This window comes from Chionomys nivalis, chromosome 8 (genome assembly GCF_950005125.1).
Source record: "Chionomys nivalis chromosome 8, mChiNiv1.1, whole genome shotgun sequence".
Lineage (NCBI taxonomy): Eukaryota > Metazoa > Chordata > Mammalia > Rodentia > Cricetidae > Chionomys > Chionomys nivalis.
The window spans coordinates 85,614,392-85,638,140 of NC_080093.1; the positions used below are offsets into that span (position 1 = coordinate 85,614,392).

At 46.8% G+C, this 23,749-nt stretch overlaps 1 protein-coding gene across 1 annotated transcript in view; it reads left to right on the forward strand.

Moving 5' to 3' along the window:
* The window catches only part of Galnt18 (polypeptide N-acetylgalactosaminyltransferase 18), a 327,380-nt gene that overhangs the window by 296,483 nt on the left and 7,148 nt on the right, over window positions 1-23,749 (forward strand). Inside the window, exon 10 of the mRNA XM_057778042.1 lies at window positions 18,949-19,113. Within this exon, the coding sequence (XP_057634025.1) occupies window positions 18,949-19,113 (165 nt within the window). The remainder of the gene's footprint in view (window positions 1-18,948; window positions 19,114-23,749) is intronic.

Here is a 23,749-nt window from a genome sequence, read left to right on the forward strand (position 1 = left end):
GTATGGAGAGAGTGGACATCCTTGTCGTGTTCCTGATTTTAGTGGGATGGCTTTGAGTTTTTCTCCATTTAATTTAATGTTAGCTGTCGGCTTGCTGTAAATAGCTTTTATTATATTTAGGTATGCCCCTTGTATCCCTAATCTCTCCAAGACCTTTATCATAAAGGAGTGTTGAATTTTGTCGAATGCTTTTTCAGCATCTAATGAAATGATCATATGGTTTTTTTCTTTCAGTTTATTTATATGGTTGATTACATTGATAGATTTGCGTATGTTGAACCAGCCCTGCATCTCTGGAATGAAGCCTACTTGATCATAATGGATAACTTTTCTAATGTGTTCTTGGATTCGGTTTGCCAGTATTTTATTGAGAATTTTTGCGTCGATGTTCATGAGTGAGATAGGCCTGTAATTCTCTTTCTTGGTTGGGTCTTTGTGTGGTTTTGGTATCAGGGTAACTGTAGCTTCATAAAAGGAATTTGGCAATGACTCTTCTGTTTCTATATTGTGAAATACATGAAGAAGTATAGGTATTAGCTCTTCTTGGAAGTTCTGGTAGAATTCTGCATTGAAACCATCTGGCCCTGGGCTTTTTTTGGAAGGGAGATTTTTGATAACTGTTTCTAATTCTTCGCGACTAACAGGTCTATTTAGATCGTTCACCTGGTCTTGGTTTAGGTTTGGTATATGGTACTTATCTAAAAAAGTGTCCATTTCTTTTGCATTTTCCAGTTTTGTGGCATACAGGCTTTTGTAGTAAGATCTAATGATTCTCTGAATTTCCTCTGTGTCTGTGGTTATGTCCCCCTTTTCATTTCTGATCTTATTTATTTGCGTGTTCTCTCTCTGTCGTTTAATTAGTTTAGAAAGGGGTTTGTCAATCTTGTTGATTTTCTCCAAGAACCAACTTTTTGTTTCATTGATTCTTTGGACTGTTTTCTGTGTTTCTATTTTGTTGATTTCTGCCCTCAGTTTGATTATTTCCAGTCTTCTACTCCTCCTGGGCGCGTCTGCTTCTTTTTTTTCTAGAGCTTTCAGGTGTGCTGTTAAGTCCCCAATGTATGCTTTCTCCGTTTTCTTTAAGTGGGCACTTAGTGCTATGAACTTTCCTCTTAGCACTGCTTTCATCGTGTCCCATAGGTTTGAGTATGTTGTCTCTTTGTTTTCATTAAATTCAAGGAAGACTTTAATTTCTTTCTTAATTTCTTCCTTGACCCAGGTGTGGTTCAGTAGTTGACTGTTCAGTTTCCATGAGTTTGTCAGCTTTCTGGGGGTAGCTTTGTTGGTGGCTTCTAACTTTAATCCGTGGTGATCTGATAAGACACAGGTGGACACTGATATTTTTTTGTATCTGTGGAGGTTTCCTTTGTTTCCAAGTATGTGGTCAATTTTCGAGAAGGTTCCATGAGCTGCAGAGAAGAAGGTGTATTCTTTCCTATTTGGGTGGAGTGTTCTATAGATGTCTGTTAAGTCCATTTGATTCATTACCTCCAACAATTCTCTTAATTCTCTATTAGTTTTCTGTCTGATTGACCTGTCCATTGGTGAGAGAGGTGTGTTGAAGTCTCCTACTACTAGTGTGTGTGATTTGATGTCTGCCTTGAGTTTTAGCAATATTTCTTTTACATAAGTGGGTGCTTTTATATTAGGGGCATAGATATTCAGGATTGAGACTTCATCCTGCTGAATCGTTCCTGTTATGAGTATAAAGTGTCCCTGTCGATCTCTTCTGATTGATTTTAGTTTGAAGTCAGTTTTGTTAGAAATTAGTATGGCCACACCTGCTTTTTTCTTAGGACCATTTGCTTGAAAAACCTTTTCCCAACCCTTTACTCTGAGTAGATGCCTGTCTTTGTGGTTGAGATGAGTTTCTTGCAAACAGCAGACTGTTGGATCCTGTTTTCGTATCCAATCTCTTAGCCTGTGCCTTTTTATTGGTGAATTGAGACCATTAATATTAAGTGATATTAATGACCAGTGGTTGTTAACTCCGGTTATTCTTACTGCTTTTGGTAGAAGAGTTTGTGTGTCTCCCTTCTTTGAGTTGTGCTGTTGAAGGGTCGCTAGATGCCTGGGTTATTGTAGGCAGTGTTGGCAATGTTGGATTCCTTGGGTTGTGATTTTCCTTCTATTACTTTCTGTAGGGCTGGATTTGTGGCAACGTATTGTTTAAATTTGTTCTTATCCTGGAATGTCTTGTTTTCTCCATTGATAGTGAACGATAGCTTGGCTGGGTATAGTATTTTGGGTTTGCATCCATGGTCTCTTAGTTTCTGTAGTACCTCTATCCAGGACCTTCTGGCTTTCATGGTTTCCATAGAGAAGTCAGGTGTAAGTCTGATCGGTTTACCTTTATAAGTTACTTGGCCTTTTTCCTTTGCAGCTCTTAATATTCTTTCTTTAATCTGTATATTTTGTGTTTTGATTATTATATGGCGAGGGGACGTTTTTTTTTGATCCAGTCTGTTTGGTGTTCTGTATGCTTCTTGAATATTCAAAGGAATATCTTTCTTTATGTTGGGGAAGTTTTCTTCCATAATTTTGTTAAAAATGTTTTCTGGACCTTTGAGCTGTGCCTCTTCTCCTTCTTCTATCCCTATTATTCTTAGGTTTGGTCTTTTTATTGTGTCCCATATTTCCTGAATGTTTTGTGATGAGAATTTGTTGGTTTTGGTGTTTTCTTTGATCAGTCCGTTTATTTTCTCTATATTGTCTTCAGAATCTGAGATTCTTTCTTCTATCTCTTGTATTCTATTGATTATGCTTGTTTCTGTAGTCTCTGCTCGTTGACCTATATTTGCCATATCCAGCTGGTCCTCAGTTTGTGTTTTCTTCCTTGCTTCCATTTCAGTTTTCAATTCTTGGACTGTTTCCATTACCTGTTTGATCGTTTTTTCTTGGCTTCCCAGGGTATCATTTACGTATTTACTCATTTCTTCAAACTTTTTGTTATACTTCTCATCCATTTCTATGAGGGCGTTTTTTACATGTTGTTTAAGGGACTCTATTGCTTTCAAAAAGTCAGTTTTTTCCTCTTCTCCTGTGATAGGGTGTTCAAGTCCTTGTGTTGTAAGATCATTGGGTTCTGGTGTTTTCATGTTGTTTTTCAGATTGTTGGGTGAATTCTTGCCTTGGCGTCTGCCCATCTCCTCTTACCGATGCTATCTATTGGGTTTGATTTAATTGTAGCGGGGCAATCTGTTCTCAGTGCAGGCTTCACTGTTTCTTGCCCGCACTATCCTGTATGCAGTGCCTCCGCCGCCCGGGCCTGCCTGCCAGTGCCTCCGCCGCCTGGAACTGTCTGTGCGCCGGTGTTTCCGCCGCCTAGGCCTGCCTGCCGGTGCCTCCGCCACCTGGGCCTGTCTGCGCGCCGGTGCTTCCGCCGCCTAGGCCTGCCTGCCGGGCCTGACTGTCGGTGCCTCCGCCACCCGGGCCTGCCTGCACGCCGGTGCCTCTGCCGCCCGGACTTGCCTGCGTGCTGGTGCCTCCGCCGCCCGGGCCTGTCTGTGCGCCGGTGCTTCCGCTGCCTAGGCCTGCCTGCCGGGCCTGCCTGCCGGTGCCTCCGCCACCCGGGCCTGCCTGCACGCCGGTGCCTCTGCCGCCAGGACTTGCCTGCGTGCTGGTGCCTCCGCTGCCCGGGCCTGCCTGCGCGCCGTTGCTTCCGCCGCCTAGGCCTGCCTGCCGGTGCCTCCGCCGGCCGGAACTGTCTGTGCGCTGGTGCTTCCGCCGCCTAGGCCTGCCTGCCGGTGCCTCCGCCACCTGGGCCTGCCTGCGCGCCGGTACTTCCGCCGCCTAGGCCTGCCTGCCGGGCCTGACTGCCGGTGCCTCCGCCACCCGGGCCTGCCTGCGCGCCGGTGCCCCTGCCGCCCAGACTTGCCTGCGTGCTGGTGCCTCCGCCGCCCGGGCCTGCCTGCGCGCCGGTGCTTCCGCTGCCTAGGCCTGCCTGCTGGTGCCTCCGCCACCCGGAACTGTCTGTGCGCCGGTGCTTCCGCCGCCTAGGCCTGCCTGCCGGGCCTGACTGTCGGTGCCTCCGCCACCCGGGCCTGCCTGCACGCCGGTGCCTCTGCCGCCCGGACTTGCCTGCGTGCTGGTGCCTCCGCCGCCCGGGCCTGTCTGTGCGCCGGTGCTTCCGCTGCCTAGGCCTGCCTGCCGGGCCTGCCTGCCGGTGCCTCCGCCACCCGGGCCTGCCTGCACGCCGGTGCCCGATTTTAGCCATTCTGACCGGTGTAAGATGGTATCTTAATGTTGTCTTGATTTGCATTTCCCTGATTGCTAAGGAAGTTGAGCATGATCTTAAGTGACTTTTGGCCATTTGAACTTCTTCTGTTGAAAAGTCTCTGTTCAGCTCAGTGCCCCATTTTATAATTGGATTGATTAACCTTTTACGGTCTAATTTCTTGAGTTCTTTGTATATTTTGGATATCAGACCTTTGTCAGTTGCGGGGTTGGTGAAGATCTTCTCCCAGTCAGTGGGTTGCCTTTCTGTCTTAGTGACAGTGTCCTTTGCTTTACAGAAGCTTCTCAGTCTCAGGAGGTCCCATTTATTCAATGATGTCCTTAGTGTTTGTGCTGCTGGGGTTGTACGTAGGAAGTGTTCTCCTGTGCCCATGTGTTGTAGAGTACTTCCCACTTTCTCTTCAGATTCAGTGTGTTTGGACGGATATTGAGGTCTTTAATCCATTTGGACTTGAGTTTTGTGCATGGTGATATATATGGATCTATTTTCATTCTTCTACAGATTGACTTCCAGTTTTGCCAGCACAATTTGTTGAAGATGCTCTCTTTTTTCCATTGTATACTTTTAGCTCCTTTATCGAAAATCAGGTGTTCATAGGTTTGTGGGCTAAAGTCAGGGTCTTCTATTCTATTCCATTGGTCGACTTCTCTGTTTTTATGCCAGTACCAAGCCGTTTTCAGTACTGTAGCTCTGTAATAGAGTTTGAAGTCAGGGATGGTAATGCCTCCAGACAATCCTTTATTGTATAAGATTGTTTTGGCTATCCTGGGTTTTTTGTTTTTCCATATAAAGTTGATTATTGTCTTCTCCAGATCTGTGAAGAATTTTGATGGGATTTTGATGGGGATTGCATTGAATCTATAGATTGCTTTTGGTAGAATTGCCATTTTTGCTATGTTGATCCTCCCAATCCAAGAGCAAGGGAGGTCCTTCCATTTTCTGGTGTCCTCTTCAATTTCTTTCTTCAAAGACTTAAAGTTCTTGCCAAATAGATCTTTCACTTCCTTGGTCAGAGTTACCCCAAGGTATTTTATGCTATTTGTGGCTATCGTGAAAGGTGATGCTTCTCTGATTTCCCTCTCTGCTTCCTTATCCTTAGTGTATAGGAAGGCAACTGATTTTTTGGAGTTGATTTTGTATCCTGCCACATTACCAAAGGTGTTTATCAGCTGTAGGAGTTCTTTGGTAGAGTTTTTGGGGTCGGTTATGTATACTATCATATCATCTGCAAATAATGAAAGCTTAACTTCTTCCTTTCCAATACGGATCCCCTTGATCCCCTTATGTTGTCTTATTGCTATTGCTAGAACTTCAAGCACTATATTGAAGAGGTATGGAGAGAGTGGACATCCTTGTCGTGTTCCTGATTTTAGTGGGATGGCTTTGAGTTTTTCTCCATTTAATTTAATGTTAGCTGTCGGCTTGCTGTAAATAGCTTTTATTATATTTAGGTATGCCCCTTGTATCCCTAATCTCTCCAAGACCTTTATCATAAAGGAGTGTTGAATTTTGTCGAATGCTTTTTCAGCATCTAATGAAATGATCATATGGTTTTTTTCTTTCAGTTTATTTATATGGTTGATTACATTGATAGATTTGCGTATGTTGAACCAGCCCTGCATCTCTGGAATGAAGCCTACTTGATCATAATGGATAACTTTTCTAATGTGTTCTTGGATTCGATTTGCCAGTATTTTATTGAGAATTTTTGCGTCGATGTTCATGAGTGAGATAGGCCTGTAATTCTCTTTCTTGGTTGGGTCTTTGTGTGGTTTTGGTATCAGGGTAACTGTAGCTTCATAAAAGGAATTTGGCAATGACTCTTCTGTTTCTATATTGTGAAATACATGAAGAAGTATAGGTATTAGCTCTTCTTGGAAGTTCTGGTAGAATTCTGCATTGAAACCATCTGGCCCTGGGCTTTTTTTGGAAGGGAGATTTTTGATAACTGTTTCTAATTCTTCGCGACTAACAGGTCTATTTAGATCGTTCACCTGGTCTTGGTTTAGGTTTGGTATATGGTACTTATCTAAAAAAGTGTCCATTTCTTTTGCATTTTCCAGTTTTGTTGCATACAGGCTTTTGTAGTAAGATCTAATGATTCTCTGAATTTCCTCTGTGTCTGTGGTTATGTCCCCCTTTTCATTTCTGATCTTATTTATTTGCGTGTTCTCTCTCTGTCGTTTAATTAGTTTGGATAGGGGTTTGTCAATCTTGTTGATTTTCTCCAAGAACCAACTTTTTGTTTCATTGATTCTTTGGACTGTTTTCTGTGTTTCTATTTTGTTGATTTCTGCCCTCAGTTTGATTATTTCCAGTCTTCTACTCCTCCTGGGCGCGTCTGCTTCTTTTTTTTCTAGAGCTTTCAGGTGTGCTGTTAAGTCCCCAATGTATGCTTTCTCCGTTTTCTTTAAGTGGGCACTTAGTGCTATGAACTTTCCTCTTAGCACTGCTTTCATCGTGTCCCATAGGTTTGAGTATGTTGTCTCTTTGTTTTCATTAAATTCAAGGAAGACTTTAATTTCTTTCTTAATTTCTTCCTTGACCCAGGTGTGGTTCAGTAGTTGACTGTTCAGTTTCCATGAGTTTGTCAGCTTTCTGGGGGTAGCTTTGTTGGTGGCTTCTAACTTTAATCCGTGGTGATCTGATAAGACACAGGTGGACACTGATATTTTTTTGTATCTGTGGAGGTTTCCTTTGTTTTCAAGTATGTGGTCAATTTTCGAGAAGGTTCCATGAGCTGCAGAGAAGAAGGTGTATTCTTTCCTATTTGGGTGGAGTGTTCTATAGATGTCTGTTAAGTCCATTTGATTCATTACCTCCAACAATTCTCTTAATTCTCTATTAGTTTTCTGTCTGCTTGACCTGTCCATTGGTGAGAGAGGTGTGTTGAAGTCTCCTACTACTAGTGTGTGTGATTTGATGTCTGCCTTGAGTTTTAGCAATATTTCTTTTACATAAGTGGGTGCTTTTATATTAGGGGCATAGATATTCAGGATTGAGACTTCATCCTGCTGAATCGTTCCTGTTATGAGTATAAAGTGTCCCTGTCGATCTCTTCTGATTGATTTTAGTTTGAAGTCAGTTTTGTTAGAAATTAGTATGGCCACACCTGCTTTTTTCTTAGGACCATTTGCTTGAAAAACCTTTTCCCAACCCTTTACTCTGAGTAGATGCCTGTCTTTGTGGTTGAGATGAGTTTCTTGCAAACAGCAGACTGTTGGATCCTGTTTTCGTATCCAATCTCTTAGCCTGTGCCTTTTTATTGGTGAATTGAGACCATTAATATTAAGTGATATTAATGACCAGTGGTTGTTAACTCCGGTTATTCTTACTGCTTTTGGTAGAAGAGTTTGTGTGTCTCCCTTCTTTGAGTTGTGCTGTTGAAGGGTCGCTAGATGCCTGGGTTATTGTAGGCAGTGTTGGCAATGTTGGATTCCTTGGGTTGTGATTTTCCTTCTATTACTTTCTGTAGGGCTGGATTTCTGGCAACGTATTGTTTAAATTTGTTCTTATCCTGGAATGTCTTGTTTTCTCCATTGATAGTGAACGATAGCTTGGCTGGGTATAGTAGTTTGGGTTTGCATCCATGGTCTCTCAGTTTCTGTAGTACCTCTATCCAGGACCTTCTGGCTTTCATGGTTTCCATAGAGAAGTCAGGTGTAAGTCTGATCGGTTTACCTTTATAAGTTACTTGGCCTTTTTCCTTTGCAGCTCTTAATATTCTTTCTTTAATCTGTATATTTTGTGTTTTGATTATTATATGGCGAGGGGACGTTTTTTTTTTTTTGATCCAGTCTGTTTGGTGTTCTGTATGCTTCTTGAATATTCAAAGGAATATCTTTCTTTATGTTGGGGAAGTTTTCTTCCATAATTTTGTTAAAAATGTTTTCTGGACCTTTGAGCTGTGCCTCTTCTCCTTCTTCTATCCCTATTATTCTTAGGTTTGGTCTTTTTATTGTGTCCCATATTTCCTGAATGTTTTGTGATGAGAATTTGTTGGTTTTGGTGTTTTCTTTGATCAGTCCGTTTATTTTCTCTATGTTGTCTTCAGAATCTGAGATTCTTTCTTCTATCTCTTGTATTCTATTGATTATGCTTGTTTCTGTAGTCTCTGCTCGTTGACCTATATTTGCCATATCCAGCTGGTCCTCAGTTTGTGTTTTCTTCCTTGCTTCCATTTCAGTTTTCAATTCTTGGACTGTTTCCATTACCTGTTTGATCGTTTTTTCTTGGCTTCCCAGGGTATCATTTACGTATTTACTCATTTCTTCAAACTTTTTGTTATACTTCTCATCCATTTCTATGAGGGCGTTTTTTACATGTTGTTTAAGGGACTCTATTGCTTTCAAAAAGTCAGTTTTTTCCTCTTCTCCTTTGATAGGGTGTTCAAGTCCTTGTGTTGTAAGATCATTGGGTTCTGGTGTTTTCATGTTGTTTTTCAGATTGTTGGGTGAATTCTTGCCTTGGCGTCTGCCCATCTCCTCTTACCGATGCTATCTATTGGGTTTGATTTAATTGTAGCGGGGCAATCTGTTCTCAGTGCAGGCTTCACTGTTTCTTGTCCGCACTATCCTGTATCCAGTGCCTCCGCCGCCCGGAACTGTCTGTGTGCCGATGCCTAGGCCTGCCTGCCGGTGCCTCCGCCGCCCGGGCCTGTCTGTGCGCCGGTGCTTCCGCTGCCTAGGCCTGCCTGCCGGGCCTGACTGCCGGTGCCTCCGCCACCCGGGCCTGCCTGCACGCCGGTGCCTCTGCCGCCCGGACTTGCCTGCGTGCTGGTGCCTCCGCCGCCCGGGCCTGTCTGTGCGCCGGTGCTTCCGCCGCCTAGGCCTGCCTGCCGGTGCCTCCGCCGGCCGGAACTGTCTGTGCTCCGGTGCTTCTGCCGCCTAGGCCTGACTGCCGGTGCCTCCGCCACCCGGGCCTGCCTGCACGCCGGTGCCTCTGCCGCCCGGACTTGCCTGCGTGCTGGTGCCTCCGCCGCCCGGGCCTGCCTGCCTTGAGACAGGGTTTCTCTGCAGCTTTGGAGCCTGTCCTAGAACTAGTTCTTGTCGACCAGGCTGGTCTCAAACTCACAGAGATCCACCTGCCTCTGCCTCCCGAGTGCTGGAATTAAAGGCATGCGCCACCACCCAGCTAGTGAAAGCTTTTTAAAGGGAATGTTCACATGATGAAACAGGCAGTGTTTGCCTTCTTGCCCCTTTGGGGGTTTTCTATGATGGCAAGGTTCACCCTGAACCTATACTTGGAATCAAAGGACCACTCACATTGAGTCCCAACCTGAAGGCTACATGTGTAGATAGTTGTAGAGCCTGGGAGGACATGACGATGGCTCCTCTGATTTAGGAATGTGAATGAGAAATTGAGCTTTGAGTGTGGCCTCTTCTGCCCAGAGTTTGCTACAGAGGAATGAAGAGGAAAAGTTTGCCGTCAAGGAGGACTGTGGGGTTGAACAAGGCATGTGCTTGTGTTTGTTTTCCAGGGAAAGCAATAAGTAAGCATGTTTGAGGCCTAGGGGAAGAACCAGAGAATGAGATCAGCACTAGGGTAGAGAGGTCACAACAAACTAAACAGCATCCCTAGGTGTGAACTGAGTGAGGACTAGAGCGGATGCCATCCAAGGACTGGATGGAGCTGGTCCTGGACAACAGGAAAGAGCCACTGCTTAGGCTCTGGTAAACTTGGAGGGATGCCCAAGACGAACAAGTTCATAGCTGCCTTGCCAGTAAGTGGGGTATCTGTGGAAGAACAGAGAGCCCAAATGCTGACCACATACCCAAAGAGGACATGCTGGTTAACATGGAGAGGCCTGTGTGAAGTTGAAGGTCATGTGTGTGACAGCCTAATTTGTGTATGTTTCTATCATCCTAGGAACATCCTAAGCTCTTAAAGTAGTACAAGGCAGCTGTACTGTCCCAGCAAGAGATAGTATTTCCTTGTTTCTGGGGTGGTGGGCAGATAATCATTCCATCTAGCTCACTCTGTCTCGGGGAGAGTCATTTATCCACTGGGCTCTATGAAGAGTGATGATTGGGGTTAGGAAGTAAGGAGTATGGAGCAGACACTAGGGAACAAGCCTGGAGGGATTTCCAAGTTGAAGTACAAGGGTCCCTAGTATACTTCATTAATACACTAGTCCAATAAACTAGTGTGTTTGAGTGTGTGCTATGTGTCTAATACACTAGTTCAGTAAACTAGTGTGTTTGTATGTGTGCTGTGTGTCTAATACACTAACTAGTCCAGTAAACTATTGTGTTTGAGTGTATGCTGCAAGGTGTCAAGTTTTAGTGATCAGCAGGTAATAGTGGGCAAGGTGAGAGCAGACATGGTCAATGTCCTCAGAGAACTTGGGATCTAATAGGGACCTTTAGTGCACGGGTGACACTGTCACCGAGCATGGAGCACTAGTCACCCCATGCCAAGTTCCCTATAACCACAGTTGGCCCTGTTTTCACAGATAAGTAAGCAGAGAATGGCAGTTGAATACATCATTTGTGTCATAGGTGGGTGGGAAAAGGGGCTTGAGTCTAGGCAGTATGCATCTGGAGTCTTTCCTACATCAAGCCCCGCCTCCACATTAGCTCAAGTGCCCTTGGCACATGCTTTCAGAGCCCCCTGTCATGCCTTGAATTTGATATTTCTACTTTTGCACAGTATTGTGGGGGAGGGCGCTTAACAAAATGGCTGCCCAGCGGCCAGGCTCGTCATGCCCCAGTAACACACGATCTCAGAACCTCCACGATGTACAGTAACAGTTGTTTCTCGGTCACGCCACATGTCCATTTCTTCTCTGACCTTCTCTCTCCTTTAGTACCTTGTCAAAAGCAGCTAATAAAACAAAGCCTGCTCTACATCTGTGTGTCCTCAATCTCCCAAAAGCTGTCTAGAAGCCATCAGCATCTTTGTGATCTCCAGTGATGGCTTCCTCACGGTGGCCCTCTTGGCTCCAAAGTCAGTGTCCCATAGATTAGGGTCTGACCTTACCCTTCATCTGGGGCCAGTTTCTGTAGGCTGATGACCTTGGCTGTAAACTGCCATCAGAGCCTGCTTCTTGTTCGTGCTCCATGGTCACCATGGGTCAATCTCATCCATCTGGGATGCTGTACGTCCCAGGGCAAAAGGGATGAGATAAAATGCCAATCTCCAGGAAGGTGGCGGTGGAAGAGGGGACCTAGTGAGGTTCCCTTAGACACAGGAAACAGATTGAGTCCCACTTTTACTCTTTCTGTCCCCCGATTGTTGTTATCTAGCAATAACAGAGTCCAGAGTGTGTCTGCCAGATCTTGGACTTGAACCTTCAAAACTGAACCCAATCAAACTCTCTCTCCCATATGTGCCTGTATATGTGTCTATGTGTGCATGTGTGTCTATTACTCTGTAACATATGGAGAGAGATGGTGGAGGGGTGATAGGTCACATTATAGCTCTGAAAACTGATTGGATATGCATGTATCATTGTGGTCAACGTTAGACAAGAAGCTACATCTGACATATTTGATGTAGGCACAACAATGGGGGAAGACTCAAGGGGACAAGGAAGAGATGACTTTTTTTTATTGATTTTTATTGAGCTCTACATTTTTCTCTGCACCCCTCCCCGCCTCTCCCCTCCCACTTCAACCCTCTCCCAAGGTCCCCATGAGAGGAGATGACATTTTGAGCCCTCTGACATAGGAAGTTTAAGTGAATTATCCCCGCCCAGTGACAGTGCTGCAGGCCACTTGGCCACTCTCCTGGGTTCACAGTGGGAGGCTCTCTCTGTTCAGCCCCAAGTTCAAAAGCACCAGCTCCATTTCCCCGTGCCAGTCTGCACACATGAACTCTGATTGTCTAGAGTCTAGACAGACCTGCAGCTGCTTCCTTTGTCACCTGTAGCCCAGCACTGCTTCTTAGGCCCCATGGGTATCTTTACTAAAAGACTGTAGGAAGTGCTCAGATGTGTTAGCAGAGGGCACAGTGTGAGGTCACAGCTCTCTTGGTTACCAGCGGGCTGTCCACAGTCTTCATGATGACTCTCCTCATCTCCCCGTCACCCCACAGAATTGTGTTGCATGTTTCTATGGCATTGATCTGGGCAAATGACCCCACTCTAAGCTGTAACCAAACCTTGATACTCGCTGGCCTCCTTGAGTGGAGTTCATCACCCTAGACCTGGATCATCGCAACATTCTGACCAGTGCCCTGCTACAAGCCTGGCCAGAAGAATCTCCTAGACATATTGCTACATGTGGCTAGCAGTTCAATGCAGGAGTATGTCAGGCTTTCGGGGACCTGACGTTTTAGAAGAGGGTTGCTGAGTTGGTTGAGGTCACCCACCATTACAAGCCTCTCTCCGTAAGGTTCAGGGACTCATGGGCTTAAAGTCATTTATTCACGGGAGAAATGAGTTCCAGGGGAAGGCTCTGGCTTAGAAGCCTTGCCTTACACATGGCTGTCACTTAGAATGTAGCACTGGGAGCTATAAAGGCCTCCATCCCCTGCACGGACTTGGTGCTGAGGTTGGTGGCTGTAAGGGTGTTTTAGAAGTGACTCACCCCCAACTCCTGATTTATTGGCAGTGCACTGTGGCCCTGAGAACCGTAATGAACCTCTGTGTCAAGGGATTAATGACCAATAACCAAACCTTTAAATCGACAGAGGCCTGCGGCTCATCTTTGGGTAAATAGGACAAAAAGCCCATTTCTAATACATTTTCTGGATGTCACAGCACCATTCTATAAATTGAGACTGAGTTAAACAAGCCTCCACTCCTCCCTCCTCCCTGACCCGTGCCATTTCTAACTACCTGGCAGAGGTTGCCTGACTCACAGGCCAGTCAGACTCAGGAGGAGCCATAGACATGGAGAGGGTAGCCTCCTCACTATGCCGTCCCCTTCCCTCGTGGAGACCCTGGTCCCTGTCAGGGCCTTGCCCTTGCTCTGAAGATGTTGTGACCACACTTAGGGATTTCAGTATTTTAATCTTTAAGATACCACCCCTACATTTGTGTCTATACTTTCCAGGGTCTCTTTAAACACAGCTAGCTTATCGAGGCTGCACACTAGAATCTTCTGGAATGGTCCCTGTGTTAGTGACTTTTCTTGTTGCTATGACGAGGTAGTAAACAAGAAGTGACTTAAGCGTGGGGCTGTTTGTTTGGGCTCTCGGGTTGAGGAAACACAGCTCACCTGGAGGGGGAGGTATGGGAGCAGGTGTGCCGTGCTGACAGGGGTATGTAGCCCCGACTCATCACCCCTTACACCCACAATGACTTGGTGGAGCAGGAAACAGGAAGAAGACAAGAAGTGGGGCTGGACTTTTCAAGGCCTGCCCCCAGTGACCCACTTTCTCCTGTGTCCAGTGATAGGAAGATGTCCAGTACTTGAACTGTGCCCAGAAAAGTAAATCTTGTGGTCGTCTAAATGAGGAATGCATTGGAACATTTGCTCCCCAGTTGGTAGCGCTGTTTGTTGGAGTCATGGGGCCTTTAAGAGGTAGAGCCTTGCTGGAGGAAGTGCATCGCTAGGGGCAAGTTTTCAGGGTCTATAACTTTGCTCCACTTCCAGTTTCCTCTCGCAGCTGCCTGTGTGAGGATGAACGTGTAACCAGTCAGCTTCCGGCTCCTCGCCTTCCCTGGTATTGTGGACTCCATCTCTCTGGAGGGATAAGACTAAATTAACCCTTTCTTTCCCTGCTTGCTATTTGATCCGAGTGTCCTATGCAGCAGCAGCAAACTGACTAATACAAGTCATTCAGGAGCTTCACCACAGATTTCTGAAGTGTGTGGAAGTTTCTAGAACTTCTATAGAGGCTACACCGTGAAGTGGTGAGAGGACTGAAAGATTTGCAGATTGGCCATGTCCCAAAGGAGTGCAAGAGGTACGGAGGCTGGAAATGGAGGCGAAATCTTTTTAGCCAGTGTTTGCAAACTCTGGTTGGGTCAAAAGCTTGCAGAGTCATAGCGTCCTGCCGGGAGATGCCTCCTGCAAGGTCTTCCTATGTAACCCTAACTGGCCCTGAATTCACACAGGTCCCCCTGCCTCTGCCTCCTGAGTATTGAGATTGCAGGAGGTCATCTCCACACCTGGCTCCGCTATCAATCCTTTTTAAAAGAAGTTCTTTGTCAATTTTTGTACCAACCAAATATCCTATGACACTGAATTATAAAAAAGAAAATAATCTGTAAGGTAGGTTTAGAAGAAGGATCAAGTGACCTCAGGTACCTTTCTGATGCCCAGGACTGGGGAGAACAGCTGTGCGGTTTGGAGGCTTTAAAGGGAACCATTGAAGTGGTCCTTGGGGAGAGGGAGCCGTGTTCTGCTTGCACCAGCCTCACTGGGGCTTGGACTGAGTAGAGATGGAGCCTCAGCTCCAGCCCTGGGCTGCTGAGGAAGGAGGACCACGGGGCTTCTGTCTCTGGAGAGAAATACAAGCCCTGAACTGTGGAGAATTCAACCTAGCTAGGGACACCCTCCAGGCCTACTCAGGACTTTGGTGAATTGTTTTGAAAAGCTACATGTAGCCTCAGTTTCCCTTTCCTCACAGATGGAGGATAAAAGTGAACAGAAGCCCTAACAATACCCACACAAAAAGAGAGCTGTTGTCTTCTCCCCTCCCGTTCACATGCCCCTCCTCTACCCTGGAGAGTCCTGTCAGTGAGTGGCCTTTGATACCTGTGAAGGGTGGATGTTATGGTCCATCGCATACCACCAGGACAGGGCATACCACCAGGACAGGGACTCTGGTATGGGGTCCATCTGCATCCTGCCTTGTCAGAGGTGAAGGACTCGAGCAAGGCCACATCCTCCTGCTCTGGGGACTCTATGCCCAACCTTGACCCTGTGACCCTGAGCAGGCAGAGCTCTGTGGTCTCCATGGCTGTCTTCAGCTCAACCATTCATCATCACTCCCATCCCTGGCCTGGAGAAGGGGACACCTACTAGCATGAGACCTAAGACATGGATGTTTGTTCTTGGAGTTGTAGGTGATTTTTCTTTCTCCATCCAGCTTCAAAATAAAATGCCAGTCAGGTGCGCAGCCCTGCTGAGCTGTGCAGGCTGAGTGAAGAAGGATGCAATCCGTCATTGCAGCTGGAGCTGACTGGCCAGGGTATCGTTTCGATACCACCGGGGGTTTGTAAAACATCCAGACAGGATAACAGCCTGCCTCTGCCTCTGGCAGTTACAGGCAGGATGCTGCTGTCTCAGCATCCTGTGTTCTATTGGTCTTTAGTAAGGGGACCCTCCCATCCTCCAGTGCTTAGTCCAGACCCCATGGTGGCTCCAGGAGACCATATGGAAGTTAGTATCCTGGCACTCCCTACTACCTTCCAGCCTACACACTGGGAGTTGAAGGGTTGCAGGGAACTAGACGGTGGATGTGAATTGCCCTGGGTCTGGCTCAGCAGGCAGATTGCAGTTTGAATCTTAGCTGCTAGTCACCGTTGTGTGACTCTGGACACAATCATGTATTTCCTCTCAAATATCTTAATTTACCTCGGTTTTTCATATGAAAAATGGGAGATAATGGTAATGTGGGTAGAAATTCAAAATCTGAAATGTTCTATAATCTGAAGCTTTTTGAGTACTCACACAGACAATGGCAAACCCGACCTTTTATAAGAAGTGATTATGTATAAAATTGTGTTTAGACTATGTGCACAGAGTATATATAAATCATAAACTCTGTGTTTAGACTTGAGTCCCATCTCCAAAATACTTCCTTATGAATGTATACGCATCTATTGTAAAAATCCTTCTAAAGATCTGAAATCAGAAATCCCTGGTGCCAATGCTTTGAATATGGGGTACTCAAACTCTGTCCATGACACATGGCACCATTAGAATTAAATGAGACAGGGTGTGTGAGCCCCTTCTGTTCTGGCAAAGCACAGCTACAGATATTTCAGCTTGATTATGAGCAGTCTACACCAGGACCTCATGACAATGCTACCCCTGATATTTGGGGCCAGGCAGATATTGAGAGGCTCTGTGTACTCTGTCTACCCTGGGTACCATGAACCTCTTTTTCACCAAGTCATAACTAAAAAACCATTATCTCTAGGTACCCTAAGTGACCTCTAATAAGCAAAACTACCCTGTAGACCCCACTGGAGACCACAGATCTCCTTCACTTCTTGTTTCAACCCTCAGAGCTCCTCATTGCTCCGAAAGCATGGCCATGTTTACTGGGCCTGTGGGCATCAGCAAGGGGCATCCTGCACGAAGTCATTCCCCTATTTTATGTGTCCGGGTCAGTTATTGATTCAGTGTGCTACCGGCTGGACTTCTGAGGAGTCCACGGGAGGACTACAGGGAGTCTTCCTTGCCAAATCTGTCTCTGTGATCCTCAGGCTTCCTAGTTGCACTCATCAAGATACACTTTGTCGCTGGCTCTTTAAATAACAGACAGCTGTCTGTCCCCATTATGATCTTGGGCTTGGGAGTGATAAACAGCGCTGGTGACAGCTGTAGCAGCAGTGAGCACGCACACGCCACCGCTCAGAGCATCTCCCAGGCGCTTCAGGGCAGCGAAGTGGATGAAACCGATTCCAGCTGTTACCTGGGTGGCCACTGTGTCTGGAGACCCCGCCCTGGAGACGAGAGGCGGACTCTGATGACAGGAGGCAGGAAGGGAGGGAAGTACCTGGTCCCTAGCCATCCTTCTCTTGCACTCATGCTTCTGAGCCTCAGTCCTGGCTCCCAAGCTGATCACTGACAGCTTCCTTGTCCTGAGGTCACGCGTGGCTGTTGCACACTCAGGAAAGGCCCTGGGAGTTGATGACTTTTTATTTCCTGGTGCGAGAGTTGGAGTAAGGCAGAGGGGAGCGCGGTGAGGGTGGGACATAGTTCATGTGTCACATCAGTGGGCTTGGTGACATTGCTTCCTGGTGTGGCTGGCTGGCTTATCCATTACTCTTTTGTTACCATGACAAGAAACAACTAACTCCCAGAATGAAAGCCAACTGTGGCTTATGGTTTGAGGCTACAGACTGTCATGGCATGGAAGTCATGGCCAGGAAAAATGGTGCCCCTATCACACTGTGCCCAGTCAGGAAGCAGCGAGATGGAGGCTGATGCTCAGCTTGTGGTTTCTTTTCTATCCAGCCTGGGACTCCTTCAGTTTAGCCTTTCTGGGAGCTCCCTCACAGACACATCCAGAAGCAACTCTAGCCTACCCTACCCCGTAGGTAATTCTCAATCCCATCCAATTGACAGAGAAGGTTGACCATCCTAACCCATTCAGTCTCCAGGCTTCAGCCACACAACAACGACAGCTTTCTCACCTCTGTATCCCCAGAACTCAACTTCTCAACTGAGTTCTTATTTGGATAGGTAGATAAGTGTTACGCTTAACTGCACAGCTACTGAAGGTCCTTAAATCCTACCTCTGTCAAGTTCTTCCTTAACTCCAGTGAATTAGCATTTCAATAGGTCCTCAGCTTTCCTTCGGGCAGCCTAGAAATCCAGGCCACAGACTCGGACCTCCTTGGCCTTACACTAGAAACTCAGAGCTCAACCAGGTTAACTTGACAAGGCATCCTTGCCTCTTGCATTCCAGTTACATCTCCATGTGGAGCTGGGCATTGCACCTTTTGCCTCTGCTTAGAACTCTGGTCTTTACACTCTTTCACCTCTGTAACGAGAGCAATCAGTAAGGCTGCTGGTTTTGATGTCTTCAGCCCTGGATTTACTAACATGATAAACTGTGAGATGCTCTTAGGGGATTGATTTGGCCATAACACTTGTCCCTCTCTCTCCACCCCTTTCCTCCCACCCAGGGAGGCTGCCGCATGGTGCACTTCAATGGGCTCCCATGTTCTCTGGCCTCTAGTTGGGTTTTGCTAATAGTCATTTTGCTAATGACTTGACAGAAGATCAGAATGGGAGGAAAAAGAGAGGTATTTTTTTTACGTGTCAGGCCAAGGCTGTCCTAGCAGAAATCTGGGTGCTGAGGCTCCAGTGAGTGGAATCCCTGGTAGATGGTGCTTCACACATCGTGACACACTCCTTCTGGAAACAGCACAAAACAGAGTCTTGGGTGGCTTTTCTGAGACAGAACCTTCAGCTGCTGAGGCCAGGCTCAGTGACTCGTTCCCTCGCCTCCTCCTTAGCTGGCACGCTCTGCATCCCTCACTGTAGTAAGCCATAGCTGCGAGCCCTTATTAAATAGGAGTGCGGACCGGAGGTTCCCCAGCGTACCCTCAAGGCCAACAGTGTTACCCCTTGGGACACGCTTGCTAGCCCCTGCTGTATACTGGCTTAGAAGAGGTGGAAACTCTGCATCTTTTCGCCTCCCAGCCCCCAACAAAGGCAGGGCCTGGGCCTTTGTGCTCTGTTTCCGGGTCAAGTGCAGCATCTGGCACAAAATATTTATGAAGGAAGCCAGCGAGTCTGCACATAATGGATTCGAGAGGTACTTTCAAAGCTCTGGGTGGTAAAATCAATTTAAAAGGTTATGGCCAAAGTTTCTCAATGCAAGAATAGAATGGAAAATATCAGAGTGTGCCGTGCAGTGGGGGCGAGTTTTGTTTCTTGAAAGTTTTGTCTCCATACTCCATCCGTGTGGACCAAATGCTCTCCTGGATCACAAATTGGAAGAGTTTCTTGCTGTCCACTGTCTTAGTTAGGCTTCCGAAAGTCACTGTATATAAAAATCTGGGGTCTGTTTTCCAGTTGTCTGGTGACAATGGCCACTTAGCGTCATTTGACCTTTCCCCCTTCTCTTCACCCTAGAATGTGTATTACACAAGCGGCCAGCAGATCCACGTGGGTGTCCTGAGCCCCACGGTTGATGACGACGACAACCGCTGTCTGGTGGACGTCAACAGCCGGCCACGGCTCATCGAGTGCAGCTACGCCAAGGCCAAGAGGATGAAGCTGCATTGGCAGTTCTCTCAGGTAGTGATCGCTGTAGGGATGAGGCTCCTGCTCAGGGCATTGTCTGGACGGTTTGTGCAGAGCAGCCCCCACGTGGCTGACCATGGACCTTTCCTTCCTCTGGTCTCCATCAATTCGGAGGCCTGCATTTAACTCATTACCTTTCCTTGGCTACTACGCCTCTCATTATGAAGACGAATCCCAGGAGTCAGATACCCAGATTCGAATGGACTCTTTGCCTCTGCCCCAAAAGCTTCCCACCAGAGGGTGTCTACTGTTAGGAGCAGTTTCAGCCTGTGGATGGGGATGCTGGCCTTCTAGGTAGTAAGGTAGCTGATTCTAACAGGAGGCGAGAGAGCCCCATATGGTTCTAGAACTCCAGAGCACCTGGGGACCTAAACAGAATCGGGGGGGTGCAAGAGGGACTGTCAACTCTCAGGAGACTAAACAGTAAAAGTCCACCACTCAAACCTCCCAGACAGTTGCTTCTGCCATGAGGAAGAAGGATTCTGGAAGGGCAAGACAAGAAACTTTGATCTAATTACTGTCCCTGCATAGAGATGGAAGATGCTGGTGGTGAGGGGTATATCTTACACTGTGGGCACAAGGCATGTTTGGCCTGTGATCTGGGTATAGGAAGCAGGGGTCTTCGAGAGAGCCATCCTGTCCTAAGTGAGTGGTATCAATCCTAAACAGCACATTCAAATCATAGACTCAGGGAATAGTTAGAGACTCGGAATGGGAGCCTGATCCGGGAAAACAGATGGGAAGGTAGTTTTTAGAGAACCAAGGTAGTTCATCATCACCAGCAGGTAGAGTGTGCTTCCTCAGCTGTGGGTGGCCCTGCTAGGAGGCTGAAATGAAGTTTGAAAGATATTCTCAACTCCCTTGCCACCATGACCTTGAGGGCTCTTGGCATCCTTGCCTGCCTCAAGGTCACTGCCCAGGCAGCATCTGAGACTGACCCAAGGATCTCAGACTTTGGCCCTTGAACTAGTCGTGCCAACAAGTGTGGCTGACTCCTGAAATGGTCCAGCATGTGCCTCACCTCCCTGAAGGCAGGAAGACAGATTCTTCTGGACTATCTTACCATAACCTAAGGGGAGTCACAGGCCAGAAGGGTGTCCTGGGTCTTGGGAACTTGCATCACCCAAATGTGACTATTCCTATTTCACCAAATCTCTCAGCCACCTTTGCAGGCTTTGATCCTGCAGAAACTCTGGAAACAGTAGGGAGACAGCTCTGTCTGTCCGTCTTTGAACCTCAGCCTCAAAAAAAATCCATCTCACAATGAGGTCCTTCACTGTTCCATAGCAGAATGTAGTCTCAAACAGGCAGCCCCACATAACTCCTACCAGAATGGACTCGTTGACCAGCCAAGCAGACAGTGCCGCTGTGCAGCGCTCTGGGGGCCAGGCAGTTTGCAGGACGTTAGCATATGTCTAATTAAAACTCCCCAGGTGCTCTGGCAACCACAGCTTTGATCCCTACACCAAAGGGAACTGCTTGGAAGTAATATCTTTCAATTCCTAGTTTGCAAACCCCAAACAGCCACTTCCTATTAACTATTCAATAATGACTAGATATGCAATTTTTGCTTAATGTAAAACGATCGATATTTATCAGAAAACCTGGAATCCATCCATCCGCTGTTCATTGATGAGGAGATCACTGCTCACAAGGCCAAAGGAAGCCTGGAGCCTCTTAAATGATTAAAACCTTGTGCTTAAGCCTGGGAGATAGCTCAGGAAGTAAAATGCTTGCCTTGCAAGCACAAAGACCTGAGTTTGATACTCAGTACCCACATTTAAAAAAAAAAATGAATGTGTGGTGCAGATTCATAATCCCAGAGCTGGGGAGGCCAGGCAGCCTAGCTGAACCGATGAACACCAGGGCAGTGAGAGACCCTGTCTTGTGACTGCCACACACACACACACACACACACACACACACACAGAGTCTTGCACTTGGGCTAATTTTCTTCTAACACATTTTAATCTTTGAATATTATGCAGTGACCTGACCAACTAGAATGTTCTGCTGCAGAAGCTGAGATGGGAGGAGATTTCTCTGGTGCATTTAGAATCTCTTTTCTGGTTCCAAAGTATGCATTATTTACTCTCCTGAGGACCACATTTAAACTTCACAGACACGCTGAATTAATTTCAAAATAATTCAGTGAGATTCTCTTAGATTCCTCACAAAAAGGCATTTGCATTTCTCTGTTCTATCTCATACCCTGGCTTTCTGGTTAACAAATAGTTTGTCCCCCTCTAACCTCTGCAAGCCCTTCTGAATTTCCAGTGCTTCTGGCTGAACTGAGACACAGCTAGACATGGCCATTCTGAAACCACATCTGATGAGAATGTTTCCTGGCAATGCTGATGTACAGGGCTCTGATGAGCAGTTTTCTGATGATGAACATTCTTTCTTTCAGTCGTTCATCAAACATTTATTGAGCGCAGGGGTTTGGCAGGGGGATGAAGACGTGAATCAGACAGGGCCTCTGCCCTCAAGGAGCTCGGGGGCATGTAAACACACAACAAAACAGGCTGATAAGTGCAGAAACAGGGCTGTGCCGTGCTCTGGGAGCCTGGGGTGACCGACTCCATGAGCAGAACACGAGGATGGACTCCTGTGTGCAGTTTGTTTGATCTGACTGTTGAAAGCATGTACAGACAGTTCCTAGATGGAGAGAGGGAAAGGAGCACCCCAAACAGAAGTTCTGCCTAGGCCAAGGCCCAGCAGAATTCAGCATTCTTTCAGAAGATGTATCTTCTGTGTGGTGTGGGTGGAATTTAGAGTGTGATGGGGCCGGTGGGAGGGGAAGATTGTTAAAGCCACACTCACCTTTAGACTTCACCTTAAATCAAAGCTCTGAAGCTGTCTTGATCAATTTCCATTACCATAGCAAGAAGGGATTGTTTAATGAACAGTTCTCCTCAATTCTATTGACAACTTCCTGAAGGATGGTGGTCGTCATGGCTAGAGATGGGAGCTCACAATAAAACAGAGCTCAGGCTCTCTTTGGTAACAACATGTTTTTGCAATAACTAACACAGGGATTAAAGAGAGAACAAGGCCCTCAGTGACCTAAGGACCTCCCAATAGGCCCCACTACTGCAGACCACCATGCCAAGGACACAGATGTCAACACAAGGATGTCTAAACCATAGCAGTATCCCTGGTGAGATCTGAATATACCCATGGCAGCTGGGCGGAGGGGAGGAGGAAAGGCTGGTGGCTGGGGAGTAAGGTAGGGAAGGGACTGTCTATCATTCCCCAGGATAGGTGGGAGGATTTGATAGTCATGCAGACAGCAGTTGGGAAGGTCTTTGAGAGACATGTCAGTGCTGTTGACCACGGTGATGGGTTGGTGACAATGGCTAGGTAGGGGTGGGATGGTATTAGGAACCCATGATAACCTCTAGCTCTGGACTTGAAGAATGGTTGGTAAGGTGACCAGAATCATGCAATCAAACAAATATCTCCCAAAATAGCCAGTATTTTCATCCCTACACTATGAAACCTCCTTCGCCTGGGAAATGGTAGGTTGGTAGCTATTAGTTGCTTTCCATGAGTTTTCTATCTCCCGTCTGCCCCTTTAAAGAAATCCCCCAACTGACTATCTCCTGGTATTATAAATTCCTATTAACTGAGTGTACAACCTTCAATCTCCTGAGAGTTCCTTTCAGCCTAGGATCTAGAAGACATTCTAAGACAACAGTATAACATTGGTGAAAGAGGCATTTTGGTCAGTGACCTCTGGACCAGGAAAGGGGAAGGGAAGCCCAGACACTCTGACACAAGAAGAACATCAGTAGAGCAATGGCTGACAAGGCCACCACAACCCTAAAAATCTCTGTGGCTTTGGGTAGTTAATGCAGTGCTAGGGTCGCCTCTGTAAGATCTTGCTGGGGAACCTTGAGAAGGCTGCTGTGACTGTGTCCTGTAAGTCCCAGCCTTCCTCCAGCCCTCATGTGCACATGAATGGCAGTAGAAGGAACGGGTGTGCCGAAGACCAGAAAGATGGCAAGAGGTTTTGAGCTCCTCGTTCTGGAATCTCTAGGACCGGCAAGTGTAGGGTGGTGCTGGCTTGTCCCATGGAGCCCTGCAGAAGAGCAGAGGGGGAAAACACAATAACCAGGGTCAGAGTTATCCGTGAGGTTGGTGGGTCACTGAGGGGCCCGGCGATCCACAGATGCTGAACTGGGCGGCTTTCACACCTTCCCAGCCCGGAAACCCTACAAGTCTCAGCTACTGAAGTCAGGCTGCAGAGCATGCGGGGTTTGTGCCTTCCACAAGTCTATTGGGCCAGCCCAAAGACACAAATTAAGAAGCTAAACTTAAATGAGGGTCTTCATGATGACAATTTGTGGGACCCCTTACCCATCATCCTGACCTGTGACACTCTCTTCAAGTGTCCAGTAGTATGGATAACAGGAATGTGTCTCATGTGTTAGGCAGCTCTACTAGAGATGTTGGGACAGAGTGGACATTGTGCTGGTTTGCTCCTCTATGCTATGATAAACACCATGACCAAAAGCAAATTGGGGAGGAAAGGGTTAATCTGGTTTACATATCCCTATCACCATCCATCACTGAGAGAAGTCAGACCAGGAACTCAAGCGGGAGCCTAGAGGCAGGAACTGAAGCC